Source organism: Eucalyptus grandis, chromosome 7 (assembly GCF_016545825.1).
Source record: "Eucalyptus grandis isolate ANBG69807.140 chromosome 7, ASM1654582v1, whole genome shotgun sequence".
In the NCBI taxonomy this organism is placed as follows: Eukaryota; Viridiplantae; Streptophyta; class Magnoliopsida; order Myrtales; family Myrtaceae; genus Eucalyptus; species Eucalyptus grandis.
In genome coordinates, this window is record NC_052618.1 from 37,751,272 (window position 1) to 37,765,954 (window position 14,683).

Below are 14,683 nucleotides of genomic sequence, written 5' to 3' on the forward strand. Positions count from 1 at the left end.
GAGGAAATTATTATTTATTTTTTTCAAAATCCTTTTCTAGCCACCTAAAGCGACTAGAATTTTCCAAGTATTTGCCTTGCAAGACCCGTCAAATGGTCTAGGCAGCGAATGCAATGCCCAAATATTATCCATTGGTTAAATGTGCACGTTGTTCGCCATCACCTTTCCTACTCATGGAACCTGTAACAGCCACTTCAATAACCTTTGCTAATCAAAACCAAATAATGAAGCTTCATGAAATACTTGTAAAGCGAAGCGAACATTCCATCAGAAAGATAGCTTCCATGTTTGGAATGTTTTTTTTTTTTTTTTCAATGCCGAGGATATGGCCTAGCTCACCTTACGGGAGTACAGAACCGACTATACCTCGAGGCTCAGACCCACTAGCTCAGCTTAAGTCACGGAACTGCTTTGGGAGTTGTGGCGGACTCTGAGAGTTGAACCCCTGACCTAGCGGTCAGGAGGCCAGGCCTCAACCAACGTAGCCATGCATGGGTGGGTTCCATGTCTAGAATGTTGATGCCGTGCTTCACACAAAATGAGCAAGTCCCCTCTTCTAACAGGTCTCACCCCTTTCTGAGTCGCATCTCAAACCATGTCTCTATATAACCAACTTCCTACTGCGCCTTGCCCAGAGCAAAACCTTTTCTGAGTTGGCATCCGGGTAAAATCTTCTTTTGTCATCCCATTCGTTTCTTCCATTTCATACTTCATAGGTAAGACAATATGATCAGCACTGAGAAACTACTCAGAATTGCTAGAAAGTGGAGAAAAATAGTTACCCCGAGGAGAAAAAGAATTTCTCATCCCAGAACAAGGAAACTTTCAGGCGTACAGAACTGTGGAGTGTTAGAAGTGAGTCGGAAGGGTTACTTGGTCATCTATAGCACAGATGGCAGGCGCTTTGCTGTTATGTGGCTTTGTCTCCAACCTTACATTTTCCATGAGCTGTTCATAATGTTCGAAGAAGAGTTTAAACTATCATTTTTGATGGTGTGATTTATCATTTGATGAGAGCAATATGTGCTGATTATAATTTTTTTGAAGAATATTAGTGGATTCCAGTCTTATTGTGGTTGTTAGTTGTGAAGAGTGGATGCGGCATTGATAATAAGCCGAACCATTATATATCAGCTTGCAATATCTTCTATATCTTTATTACCAACATTATCTATTCATTATTTTTAGTATTTATTCAATAGTAGCACATGTGCCTGATATTATCAATCTGATTCTGCTACCATCAAAATTGAAGTTACTAAGTTGCGCAATTTTTTTTCATAGTTCTCAAACAACATACTCACCTCCTCTCAATTGTATCGTTGACCCTAACAATAATATAGACCAATAAATTAACAATAAATACACGGATTTTACACTTTTGGCCATAGCAGCTTGCAAAATCCTAGGCAAATGCCAGACTCCAGCCTGCATTGCCTTTGCTATTACCATTCAAAGTCGAATAAATAAATAAAAAAGTTCTCAGCTCTACTTTGTGAGAGAGCAACAACAGAAAAGAAGTTCTCTTGATTCAGCTTATGATTGACAAAGCAAACATGTATCATTAACATCACACAGATGCTTCATTCTATCATATAAGTCTGCAATTTGTCGAGGATGGCTAGCCAATTGATGAATGCATGCTTAGGCACATAAATAAATCGATGCCTCATTACTATAGAGCCCCTGCCTCTGACCAATTTTCAAGCTTCAGCCTGATTCGATACACCATTGGAAGAACTAGCAAAAGTCACCTTATCCTCATAGTCAAATAGGAAGCCACCAAGAGAAGCTTGTATCTCTACCGATGCACTAGAACAAGCTAGAGGCCTTTCTCCATTTTTGTGTACAATACTATAAGCAACTCTAACAGCAGCTCAATGTTTTGTGATATATATCTCTACGAGGATATACAGCGGCCAAAACACCAAGAGGGTCGATGATATCAAACCAAATGGGGATAGATCTTCCATTTCACTACCACGTAATCTACATAAGGCTTCAAAATGCACCTGAGCTTGAGTATTTTTCTCAATGCAGAAGTACTCTGAGCCTTGTTCATCCCCTTAAGATGTTGTGTTCTGTAATATTTATCAGAATCCAGCCGACAAAGTGTTTGGTTTTGTTGTGACTTGGGAGACACACGTTAAAGCATCTTGATTGTTTCAAGCTTTCATTATTCTAGATTACTTCTGGAAAAGGTGTCAATTTATAAAGATGGTGAAAACTCGACCAGTAGTGATCTCCCTCTACATTTGGTTGACATGATGCCGATACACCAAGCCGATGTTAAAATCCAAAAACTAAGAAAGCAGTAAACTTTTCTCAAAGGGGTAAAGAGGAACAAGAAAAAAACTTTCATTTACCATTAGCATTTTTCACATTCCCATTGGACCAAAAATTACAGGGACCTCAAAAAGCTTTTCTCGTCCCTCCTATTCCACCTTTGAAAGCTTAAAAGGAGTGCAAAAACATATACCTACACTGTACAGAGTATAATTAGGTCAAGTCATCTCCGGAGTTAGCAAAACTTGGAACTTAGCTTGCCCTTTTCAGCCAAGAGAGACACATTTCCTTCACAAGCCTCTTTAAGTACTTCAAGCGTTCCGTGGATAGTGCTCGCTTGTGATGCACCCTCCTCTTGTGCAGTCATTTTAGATGGGGATGACATCTTGTATTGGATGAGATCCATCATCATTCCCAGCGGTAACAAATCCCAACGACAAGCCAAATTCAAACTACAAGTTTCACTAGAACGTTTGCGTACATGGCTCTTCCCATATAGAGGGATACGAGTAAAAATTGCAACCATGATCTACATTGCATGTACACAGTCGTTGCAAAATATATATTTGCTGAACCGCACCACACCCACACCCCCTTCCTCATAATTTTATCTATGAATCAGTTAGTGAGTCTTTGATCTTTTTGCAAAATCCCAACCTTCACACAATGGTGGCCCTGAATGATAACTATTGTACGTGACCATCCAGCAGAAAGAGGTCACCATAAAATTACTCTTTTTCACACAAGAAAAGAAGAGTAACCTGTAGATTGAACAAAGCATTCGATAGTCACATCCACTCTACTTGACATTCAACTGCTCTGCAGAATTGTATACCTCATATTGTTGCTTCCGGGAGCAATACCGCAACGAGGACTTCACTAACATATTTCGTAGCAAAACATGATATTTTGCATGATCAAGGAAAATGAAAGAGGGGATATGATGCAAGACAAGCGTTAATGCTAGTGATCCTCTAGCAGCGGCTCTTTCAAGTGCTCTAGAAACCCATGACTTTACATATGCTTCTAAGATGTGTTCATTATCCTGCAAATGAAAAGATATGAAACTCATCAAGGAGCTCAATACAAGTCTTTGAGCATTTAAACAATGCCCTCATCGAAGTTATTCCTCGGAAATAGTGTAATGTGAATGGAACAGCAGCTTCTGTAATTTGGGAACTTACCCAAACTTATATATTGTATTTGTGCTTTGCTTGGCCACTGTATTAAGATAGCAACTACTGATATTTTTGTAAAAGATGAAGCGTATGTATATTTATTAAACTTGTGGGATTTCTTGTATGGGACGGTATGAGTATTTTATTGTGCTTCCTCTTGCAAATAATACATACAAATTATAATTGGAATAGACATGTGTCATGCGTAACTTTTTGGGGCGTTACACCAAGGTATATCAAAAGGCACTATCGTTTTTTTACTAGATTTTACTTCCATAATTTTTGTCGAAAAGAGAAATTTCCAAAAAAAAAAAAAGTATGCTCTTTTCTATGTTGTCAATCAAATTTATAAATAAGTTGTTAGTATAATCTAGAAGTAATTAAACATAGACATTTTTTTTAGCACGATCATTTGTTTATACAATTTTACTTTTATTGTGTATATCATCATCAAATCTCGTCTTATCTGTCTATTTAATAGGATTATTAGACGAAGCAAAAAAAAATTCTTTGAAGATTTTCCAAGAAAAATTCACAATTACATTGTCCAATGTGAAACTTAAAAGATAAATTCAATTATATCAAACATGGCATAAAATAACTTTTTTTATCCAAATGCTAGTAAAATCACACTATTTTTATTAACAAAAATTAATATAATCTATAAGGTATTTACGAAAAGATATCAAGATGTCTCATTGTGCATAATATTTTCAATGTATTTCTAGATATTTCTATAATGTCATACATGCTTTGTGTAGAGATATCTCGCCAATAGTGAGGAAAAAAGATAAATTCTTTAATGTAGTTAGTAAAGTGACTCAATATATTTTAGACTAATGAAATTAAAAATATAAAATTCACCAAGAAAGTGAATTTTTGTGAAAGAGACAAATATTAGATAGGTTATTTTAAGAGAAATAATGAATTTTTTTTTAAAATTTTTTACTATATCAAAGAATTTATCTCTTTTCCTCATGATGAGTGAGATATATTTACCCAGAGTAAGTAAAACATTATAAAAATATGTAGGAAGACACTAAAACAAATTCTTTAATATGCTAACAAACATGCGAATTGCAACTAGATCCTAAAGAAAAAAAGAAAAGAAAAAGGAATAAGGCCTTCACTTTGCAATTAAATTATTGAGGGTTGTTTTGTCTTTTTAGTGGATATGGGATGGATATAGTCATATAGAGCGTAAAAATAGCGCTACTCGATATATGTGTATACATATATATATTAATATTATTTCCTTGGTTAGTTGGTGAGTTGAAATACTAATCTGTTGAGGCATAATATAAGTGGTGCATTGTTTTCTAGAATTTTATGTTTATGTTTTTATTGAGGGCAAATATTGAGAATGGACGGGAAAGTGTATATTGAAATACATGTGCCTAAATTCAACTTTTTTTTAGTTTTAATTTGACCTAGATTCATTTTAGCTCATAAAAGTCATTATATATCGGCATAGTAATGAAAGATATGCACAGAAAACTATTATGTAATCTAAATATTTTCTCAATTTGACTAATCTTATCGTATGGAAATTCATAAAGATCGCTTCTTCCTTTCGGACTTAAACTTTAAGAACATCTCTAAATAATTATCTCGGCGAATTTCTTCCTTAAGAAATCATAATATTTAGCGGATATCCAATTTATTATATTATGCAGATGACCATAAGCGATCTTTGGAACTCTTTTATTTAATAATGTTCCTTTAGAAAACAGTAATGTATTTCCTACATACAATAACTTAACCGGTGCTGTCATATCATTGCGTACAAGCATTCAACTCTCTCTCGACCGAAAAGATTCCTTAGAAAAATTTGGTCCAAAAGGAGTAGAATAAAGTTCACCTAACGCCTAAAGTCAACGGGACGGACCACCGGATGACGACATCAACGTAATCTCACCTCATGACGTTATTTGATGCCGACGCTGCCATCAAGGTCCATGCTCAATTTAGTTTTGAGAAGAAGATAAAAGAATTAGGTTTTATTGCAACTAATCTCAGTCCATTAAATTACCTACCTTTTTTTTTTTTAAATCTCTACCTTGTGTGGAAAGTCGATTATATTATTAAAAGAAATTGATGTGATGGACTCCACAAATATGAATTTTTATTTTTAATTTTTAACTGCCAAAATATATTCTTACCAAATATACTACATGTACTAAATGCAAGGACAGCGAATCAGCATCAATGAACATTCTTCTTCTCCTGTTGCCAACGAGAGAGCGAATCGATCTCAGCTTTTGATTTTACGATTTGGACTATCTAGGAAAAAATATAAAAAAGTACCAAACATATTATATTTATAATAAACCTTCCATTTTAGCTAATTTAATCATAAACTTATTGCACTTGTGTCAATTTAGTTCTAAATCTTTTGATAATTTACTAATTTAGTTCTAACTATTTTGATAATTTGTCAATCAAGTCATTTTAATCAATTTTGATCAGAAAATTGCCGACATAGTAGTCTCATGACCATTGATGCTTACATTGACAATTTTTAAAAATTTTAATTTACTTTTAAAATTTTTTTCTTCTTCTTTTCTTTTTGCTATCCTAACCTTAGGGCAACAAGGGCACAAAGGCCCTTGTTGGCCACAGGTGAGGCTATCAACTCTTGCCTCCATCCAAGTGAGGATGTAGAGGCTCTTGACACACAAGTGCCAGCTAGCCATGACAACTAGTGCTCACTAGACCGCTACGTCGATAATTTCAGGCCACAATTGATTAGAATGACTAAAGTTGACAATCAAAATATTTAAGACTAAATTGGCAAAAGATTTATGACAAAAATGACATAATTGAAATGTTGAGAACTGAATTGGCACGAGTATAATAAATTTAAGACTCAATTAGCACAAGTGAAATAATTATGACTAATTCAGTACAAGTACACTATGTTTAGGATTAATTGGCTAAATTGAAAGGTTTAGAACTAAATTAGCATAAATGCAATAAGTTTAGGATATTTTTGGTACTTTCCCTCAAGATATGTGATGACATTACATGGTGTTACTAATGATTTTGAACCATTCAATTTATTCTTAGCTTAATCATTTGATTCTCAGGTCTCACTAGAAACTTCTAACAATTTTGAAATTTAGGAATGCGTTTGGTAATATTTATGTTCCAAGAATAATTTCTTTTTAGAAATAGTTTTTTTCCATTTCAATTCTTGGGAATAGTTTCTGAGTAAAAGAACATATTTAGTAAATGTACAAAATTTCTATTATTGGAATATAAAAAGAACATAAATGCATTTGATACAACTTATAATTTTTTTTGTAATGTAGAATTTCTTTCAATAATTTTTAATTTTTTTTTTTTTTCTTTTCTTTTTCTCTTCTTCTTCCTCATCTAGCCAACCGGTGACTCGTCGACGGGCGGCTAGGAGGCAACTGGTAGCAAGCGGTGGCCGGTGGGTAGTGGACCGATTTCAAGAGGGAAGAAGAAGAAAATAATAAAAATAAAAGAAAGAAAATGACTTATTCCCTGGAACAAGAAGCAAATTTTTTTCTATTTTTTATTTCTGTTTTACATCTATTCAATGGCCATTTTTCTATTTTGGGGAATAAAAAAATTAACTGACATTACCTAATAGATTTCTGATTTTTTTTTTCTATTCTAGGGAACAAAATAGCATAAAAATAGAAAAATAGAAACGTTACCAAACGAAGCCCTAAGAGTGTGTTTAAGTAAGCTTTTATTCCTCCACTTGTTCATTTAGTTCATCGTTTTGGTGGAGGTTTAATTCATTTATAAATTAAACTTTTTAACAAGATTTCAAAGTTAGATCAATATTTGTTGTTATTGATATATTGCACACGTGGGTTGTCACTGGTCAAGCAAGTGGGAATTTGGGTAGGTCGAAGAAGTACCTGACCCAAATTAGTCAATTTAATCTACATCGACACATTATAATAAAACAAAATTTCAAAGATCCACAGCCGACTGACTTAATTTGGAATTAACCCATACCTGGTCTAGTTGGGGCTCCAATTCTTGACAATTTTCCCCTTATAGATCGAAATTCGGATTTCTCTTTTATGAAAATGAAGCTTTTCCTTAAAAAGAAAAACTTAACACATGAGGTTTCTTAATAGTATCTCCTTTTAAAGGGTCTAACATTTGACTAATTTTCAGGTCTGATCACAATATTTTTTTCATTTTTCCCGAATCTTCACAAGATTGAATAGTGTACTATACACACAAATACAAGAGAGAGGTATTGGATAGAGATTGAAAAAATTAGCTTTAATCCCCCTATCCATTGACATCCAAATTTCTATGGCATATATTAAACCGAGGCAAATTGTCCAAAAGTCATAATTCTATTTTAGTTTTGATAATTGAGTCATACATCTTTCAATTTTATCACTTGACTCTTAAACTTTTTCAAATTTTGTCAATTGAGTCTATTTGGTTGATTTAAGCCCAAAATCACTAATGTGGACATCGGCTGTCCTACATGGTACAATTGATGCTAACATGAATGATTTTTAATGATATTTTAATATTTTCAGAATTTTTATTTATTTTTCCTTTTTATCTTTTCCTTTATTTTTCCTTTCTTATCTTTTCCTTCTTCACTTTCTTTTTTCCCCTTTTTTTCCTCCATCGACCATCGCCGGGCCTCATTGATGGTTGACAGAGGTCTTCAATGTCAAGAGGGGGTTGCCCTTGCCTAACCTAGCGAATGGCCGCCATTGTTGATTTGGTGAGGGTAGCCCTTGTCAACCTTCGGCAAGCCCTTGCTCAATCAAGCGAATGACAACACCTTGCCAGTCTAGGGGAGGGTCGCTCTCACCTAGGCAAGTGAGAGCAAGGTCTCACATGACTCGGCGAAGGGTCACCCTCTACCCTCACTAGCCTAGGCATGAGCTCCCTCGCTTGAGGCTAGGAAAGGTAGCCCTTGCTTGAGGCCAGAGGAGGGACAAAGGGAAAAAAGAAAAAAAAAGTTAAATAAAAAAAGAAGAGAAGAGATCATAAAAGGGAAAAAAGAAGAAGATAAAAGGGCTCAATCATAACACATGTAACTATGTTCAAAAAGTTTTACGCCAATCAGGCATGTCCCAAATTACCATCCTTAAGTCCTTAAAACTATTGGAATTGTTGTAGCTTTGAAATAAATTTTCTCAATGGAAATTTATTTTTTACTCTCCCTTTTGACTTTTATTAACTTCGACTCCGAAACTGCTGAAACTTTCACAATACTTAACTGTTGGCACATAGAATTTTCACGTATAGTTTTTCCCCTAATTTTTCAAAATCTAAATTTCTTAAATGCAAAAACACATCATGCCATTTCTAGTTCCATCATTTTTTTTTTATGACATACCCTTTTAAAAAGTGTCTACCACAATTAGAAAGCATGTCCACTGTGCAATGTCACACAATTCTTCACAATTCTTCATTTTATTTATTTATTTATGACATACCCGACTCAAGCCCTGTTTGGTTTAATATTTTAAATGGGCTTTAGGACTCTATAATCCCTTGACCAAATGCAAATAACATTTGATTCATTTTTTGCTTAGCTTTGAGAAAATACAATTGCATTTCCAAAGGGCTTGAAGAACCTTTAGCTTAAAGTAGGTTTAGAGGTCTTTTGGAAAGGTACATCCTCGAAATGCAAGTCTTGACCTTGTCACTGTTCATCACTATTCTTCTCCATGGGTTTGGATGGAGAAGCTTGGTGGAGGCTGACAACCGTTGACTAACGGGTAGTGTGCAGCGGCGATTGACGCCTAGGGGTCATGATCACCTAGTGACCATTGCTTGGGGGTCACAACCACTTGATGATTGTTGCCAGGGGTCATGCAAGCTTAGGAGATCGCTGCTTGGGTGGTTGCGACCTAGGAGAGTGTTGCTTGGGTCGTGACTCAAGCGACCACCCAGCCAATAATTGCTTGGGTTGTGCAACCTTAGGCAAGGCTATCCAACGGTTGTTTTGGTTGATGGTAGCAGACCTTAACCAAAAACATTATTTAATTTTTAAAAAAAATATTTAGCAAAAGTCATTTACAAAATGTTGTTTCCTTTCAAACGGCATTTAAGTCAAAATTGTTTCATAATGTATTTTAAAATTATAATTTACCAAATGCTATTTGCATTTCAGAAAACCCTTTTAATCTAAAAGTATTTGTATTTTCTCAAGGACATTTTCTCAACCTTAGGCAAGGCTATCCAGCAGTTGTTTTGGTTGATGGTAGCAGACCTTAACCAAAAACATTATTTAAATTTTAAAAAAAAATATTTAGCAAAAGTCATTTACAAAATGTTGTTTTCTTTCAAACGGCATTTAAGTCAAAATTGTTTCATAATGTATTTTAAAATTATAATTTACCAAATGCTATTTGCATTTTGGAAAACCCTTTTAATCTAAAAGTAATTGTATTTTCCCAAGGACATTTTCTCAAAACCGAACCAGATGGGGCCTTATTCTCATGGATGCCAATCAATTATTTATCAACCGACACTTGTATATGTAAAACTCTTCTGTATTCGTATTTCGTTTCACATTTTCTTTTGACAAAGCCAATCCTTTCTCCGCTAGAATTCTTCTTTCGAGACCCGATTTGTTATATATTTTTCCAAGTCACTCTCAAGGATCGAAGAAGTTAGCATTAATCCCTCTATCGACTAATACCCAGATTGCTGCGGCCACCATCACTGCCCACAACACCACCCCGAGCCACCCCAGCCCAACGTTGAGCCACCACTTGCCGCTCTTGCGACGAGGCCTCTTGATCATCAGCCACATGAAGCACGGTAGCACAAACGTCAGGGTGGAAGTCATCCCCCCAATCAGTGGGGCCAGGCTCCCTAGGAACGGAAGCGCCACCGCCAAGAAGAAGGCGAGGCAGCCGAAGAAGACCCTAAGGAACGTGCGGGCCCGCCGCGAGCAGCGGCAATTCCTGATGCTGGTGTATCGGAGCTCTAGGGTGTCGAAGACCGGCATGGCGTAGATCTGGAATGCGCTGAGGCAGCTGGCCACAATGAGGAGGTAGGTTAGGCCCATCACGAGCTTTGGTGTGTCATGGCCATGAAATTGAGGGAAAGCGACGTATAGTCCTCCATTTGGGATTTTGCTTCCGTAGGCCCAAAACCCACCAATGGCTAAAGAGTATAAGCAGAGAGCGATAAGTGAGTAGGCGATGATCACAGCTCTCCACATGGACTCTTTGGATGAGCATTTCGGGGTTGAAGGCAATGTTCCCGATGAGCATTTCGGGGTTAAAGGCAATGTTCCCTACAACACAAAATAGGCACAAGGCAAAATCATCATTGCTGAATGAGTGTCGGATTTGAAACCCTAATCGCGACGGGCCTGATTTTGCCCGGTTCTAGGAGAAGAAAGTTATCTAGAGTCCCATGAGTTTTATCCGTTGCAACCAATGCAACCAAGGACGGAATAGATTCCTCAGAGTCATTGAAAAGCAAAGAAATTAGACAAAAGAAAATATGGTCATTTTACCTGAATCTCAAGCACAAGGTTGTGACCTCTAAAAGATAGTGCGATGATCCCGATGGCATTCAGCACGCTGCCGATTCTCGCCTCCACCGACTTTGCCTCAATCAACGGTTCATAAGACACGCCCTCGGGCCTACCTTTGGTGACAGATAGGATCCAAATCAGGGCGCCGTACCCGACGGCCGCGATTGCTCCAAACAGTGAGACTGTGGCTATCGAATTTAGATTTGGTAGTTGAGCTATGACGATGGCTATGCATGTGAACAACAAGAACCACTCCACGCCGTCCAGTGGCTTGATGCCACAAGCGGCACCATCTCCGCCGCACATGGTCTTGAAGAGATCCTCCATGGCCCCGCCTCCGTTGATGATCAACATCACGCACGTGCCCCCTGACAGGTACATCACGGGGAATAGGGCAAGCAACTTTCCCAACCTGCGTCCTGAAATATTATTATAATACATAAATTAAATTTTAATTACTGACAAACCAATTTGCCTAAGTACGATTAATAGCCAATTTTCCCATCACGAAAAATATACAAGAAAATATATCACCCCAAAATTAAAACAACATTCAATTCGACTTATGCTAATTATGATTAATAGACAAAATTTTAAACTCGAACTCATGCTCAAACTTTGCTATTTGGAAATAATAAACTTTTTCTTCTCTAATGTAAATTAATTAACTTGATAACAAAGATTTAATATATATATATATATGTATGTATAGTGGCTTACCGAAGGCAGCAATGGAGAGGTCGAGGAATCTGCTATAGCGGGTTCCAGGAACGGATTCATGGAGCTCCACGAGAGCCCATATGGTGTAAAGTTGCCATAGAAACCCTATGGACAGAGTTATGATTCCCCAAACCCTTCAGAATTTTAAAAAGAATATGATGAGATAATATTCAATAATAACAAATACGATAGATTTAAAAAAATATAGGTAATCAAAAGTTAAAAAGGACAATTTTTACCCAAAGCCATTAGATGGAAAGAATGGTAGTTTTGCTTTTAAAGCATGATCATTCAATATATGGGATATTCTCCACTTCCGCCGGGCACCTCTCGTGCAATGTATGGGAAAAAGTGGGTCATGGAATAGGCAAAGTAACAAAGAGTGGATTATCCACCAAAAAGAAAAAACACCGAAAAGCCAAAATTTTCTATAAAGCTGCCGTGTTTTACGGGGAAAAACATCTATATCATGCTATCTGGCCTTAAAATAAGAAAAATGAATATGGGTAGTCGCCAAACTTTTTAAAAAATTGATGAAAATGGTTCTATAGTTACAGAACTCGATTGGTGATGGTCTAGTAAGATTCTTTCACCAAACGATATCTACAACATAAAGACATGCTATCTAGAGTTTTGGATGAGTGGTACCGACGAACTTAGTGGGAGTACACGGACACGCGGCAAAGAGAAAAGACATTGATGTCGACCTTTCGGTATCACATGACCGCATCATCGAGATACCAATTTTTCTATAGAGATATCATTAAGTACACTGTCGGTGCGAAGAGAAAGATCATTATACGGGAAGTTGAGGATAGTACGACTAGTACAGGGTGGGTGCAAATGCCAAAAAATAAAAACCGACACTTCTTTTAGGGGTGAGAACTCGAATTCCGAAATATGTTACATTCTTTTAAGTAATATTAGGTCCATTGTTAGTGCAAAGAGAAAGATCACCTGTGAAGTTGAGGATTATTTTGCTGCTAATTTTCACCATATTTATTAATCGCTGCTTCTTTAATGGGTGAGAACGTGGAGACCGGAATCGAAGGGATATCCTTCGCAAGATCATCATCGATTTAAGAATTAAAACAACTCTCTAATTCATATAGTTCAAATATTCATATAATTCAAAAACATTTCGGAGCGAATTCACACCTTCAAAAGAACTCGCTCAAAAGTTTTTGTCTTCTTAAGTTGATTTGTCCAAGTCCTAGGTTTCCATTCCAGCCTGCCGTAGACTCCATGGCCTCGTGGAGTGCAAGTCAATATTTAAAGTTTTATCAAAACCCTTAAGAAATCCAAGATTCTTCTTTTCTTCATTTCTTTTTAAAGCAAAATCAAGAAAAACACTGAAAGATTTGCCAAAAAAAAATCTTAAACTTATTGCAATTTTGTCACTTCAATTATAAGCTTTTGTTTTTGTTAATTCAATCATAAATCTTTTTAATTTGTGTCAGTTGAAATCATGCAATCAATTTTAGCCTATCGCCACTGATGTGGTGTTTTTGGTGCTAATGTGACAATTTTAAAATAATATTTTCATGTTTCTTATAATTTTTTCTTTAAGTTTTTTCCCTTCCCTTTCCCTTAAGGCCGGCAAGGGCATCTCAGCCTTTGTCTAGATGAGACTAGAGCCGCAACACCCTTGCCAACACAGGACAAGGGTGAGGGGCTGCGTGCCCATGCCCTGGCCAGCAAGAGCGTCGCACCCTCTAGGTGAGGGCCATGACACCCTCATCTAGTGCCAGCAAGGGCATTGTAACCCTCACTTGTAGCCGGCAAGGGTTAGCTAGTGACCCTCCCCTACCCTAAGAGAAGGGGAAGGAGAAGGGAGGGAAAATTGGAGAAAATAAAAGAAAAAAAGTTAAAAAAATATTAAAATGTTATGTTAAAATTGCAGTGTCACGTTAGCCCCAATCGGTCAAAATTGATCGGATTGACTCAATTGACATAAATACAAAATATTTAGAACTGAATTAGCCAAAAAAGTTTAGAGGATAGAATTTGTATAATTATAATAGGTTTAAAACTTTTTTTAGTAATTTTTCTGAAAAAAACAAATCATGTGATATTGTATTCCTCCAACAAGTCTGGGAGGCCGTATTCTCCAACAGGCAAAAGACAAAATCTCCATCAAGAACGAAGAAAGGAATGAATCCCAGTAACAAAAGAATTACCAACATAAAGATAGTATAAAGACGACGAGATGGATGACTTTGGCTTACCAACCAAGAGAAGCGAAGGCAACGGGAAGCATGAGCGCCTGAATCCCCAACCCGGAGCACAAGAGGTGGAACACCGCTGACGCGGTGCTGCCGCCCCTCGACTCTGTGATCGGGAGCCATCCGTCCAGAGGGTTCGCATCACGAGCTGCAGCCGCTTCCTCGGCAGTGAACTCGTCCGCGATGGAGCCAGTCGTGAAGACGATGACCACATGGGTGGGCTCGGTAAAGACGGCATTGTCGTCCAGCGTCGAGTTGGCAATTTCTGCTGCTACTTCCCCCATACGGATTTGATATCCCCGACCCGAGATCTCGAACTTCAAGAGAGATGAGAGGGGGTGGGTTTGTGGAAGAAGGTTGATGGCGACATGTGACCATGATGCTATGCATATATATATATATATGGCGACGTGTACAGTGCAACCGCGAGCGGAGGAGGACTGCATGATGGCGTCACGACCGACGCGGGTTGTGGCGACTGCAATGACGATTGCTAAGCTGTAGCAGTCGAGTCACGCAGGCGTTTGATGACTACTTCACACTTTTTATATTACCGCGCGTTCCACGAGATCATTTTTTTATTTCTTTGGTTCGTTGGTGAGGGGGGCGGGATGAACTAAAAGTCCGAGGGTCGACTTAATCTGCGCCGCGTGATGGACAATGTTCTCTAGAAAATGTAATCTTAATGCATTTATCGAGGGTAGATCTGGACGGTGCATGGGGAGGTGTAATCAAAATACAAGTGATCTGGATAA

At 37.3% G+C, this 14,683-nt stretch overlaps 1 protein-coding gene across 1 annotated transcript; it reads right to left on the reverse strand.

The window, feature by feature from the left end:
* Positions 1-9,921: 9,921 nt before the first annotated feature.
* Positions 9,922-14,275, reverse strand: LOC104453456 (lysine histidine transporter-like 8). The gene is made up of 4 exons (XM_010068014.3): positions 13,932-14,275; positions 11,704-11,837; positions 10,963-11,402; positions 9,922-10,737 (listed from the first exon to the last, which is right to left on the reverse strand). The coding sequence occupies exons 1-4, from the start codon at positions 14,210-14,212 to the stop codon at positions 10,090-10,092; spliced, it is 1,503 nt and encodes a 500-aa protein (XP_010066316.2). The 5' UTR covers positions 14,213-14,275; the 3' UTR covers positions 9,922-10,089.
* Positions 14,276-14,683: the final 408 nt, after the last annotated feature.

Bases quoted from the DNA above. Each gene is read 5' to 3' on its own strand.
- LOC104453456 (XM_010068014.3), bottom strand. From the start codon at position 14,212: ATGGGGGAAGTAGCAGCAGAAATTGCCAACTCGACGCTGGACGACAAT. The intron at 11,838-13,931 runs GTAAGCCAAAGT...AAAATTCTGAAG, and splicing joins GCCTTCGCTTCTCTTGGTTG to GGTTTGGGGAATCATAACTC. The intron at 11,403-11,703 runs GTAAGCCACTAT...ATAATATTTCAG, and splicing joins CCTCTCCATTGCTGCCTTCG to GACGCAGGTTGGGAAAGTTG.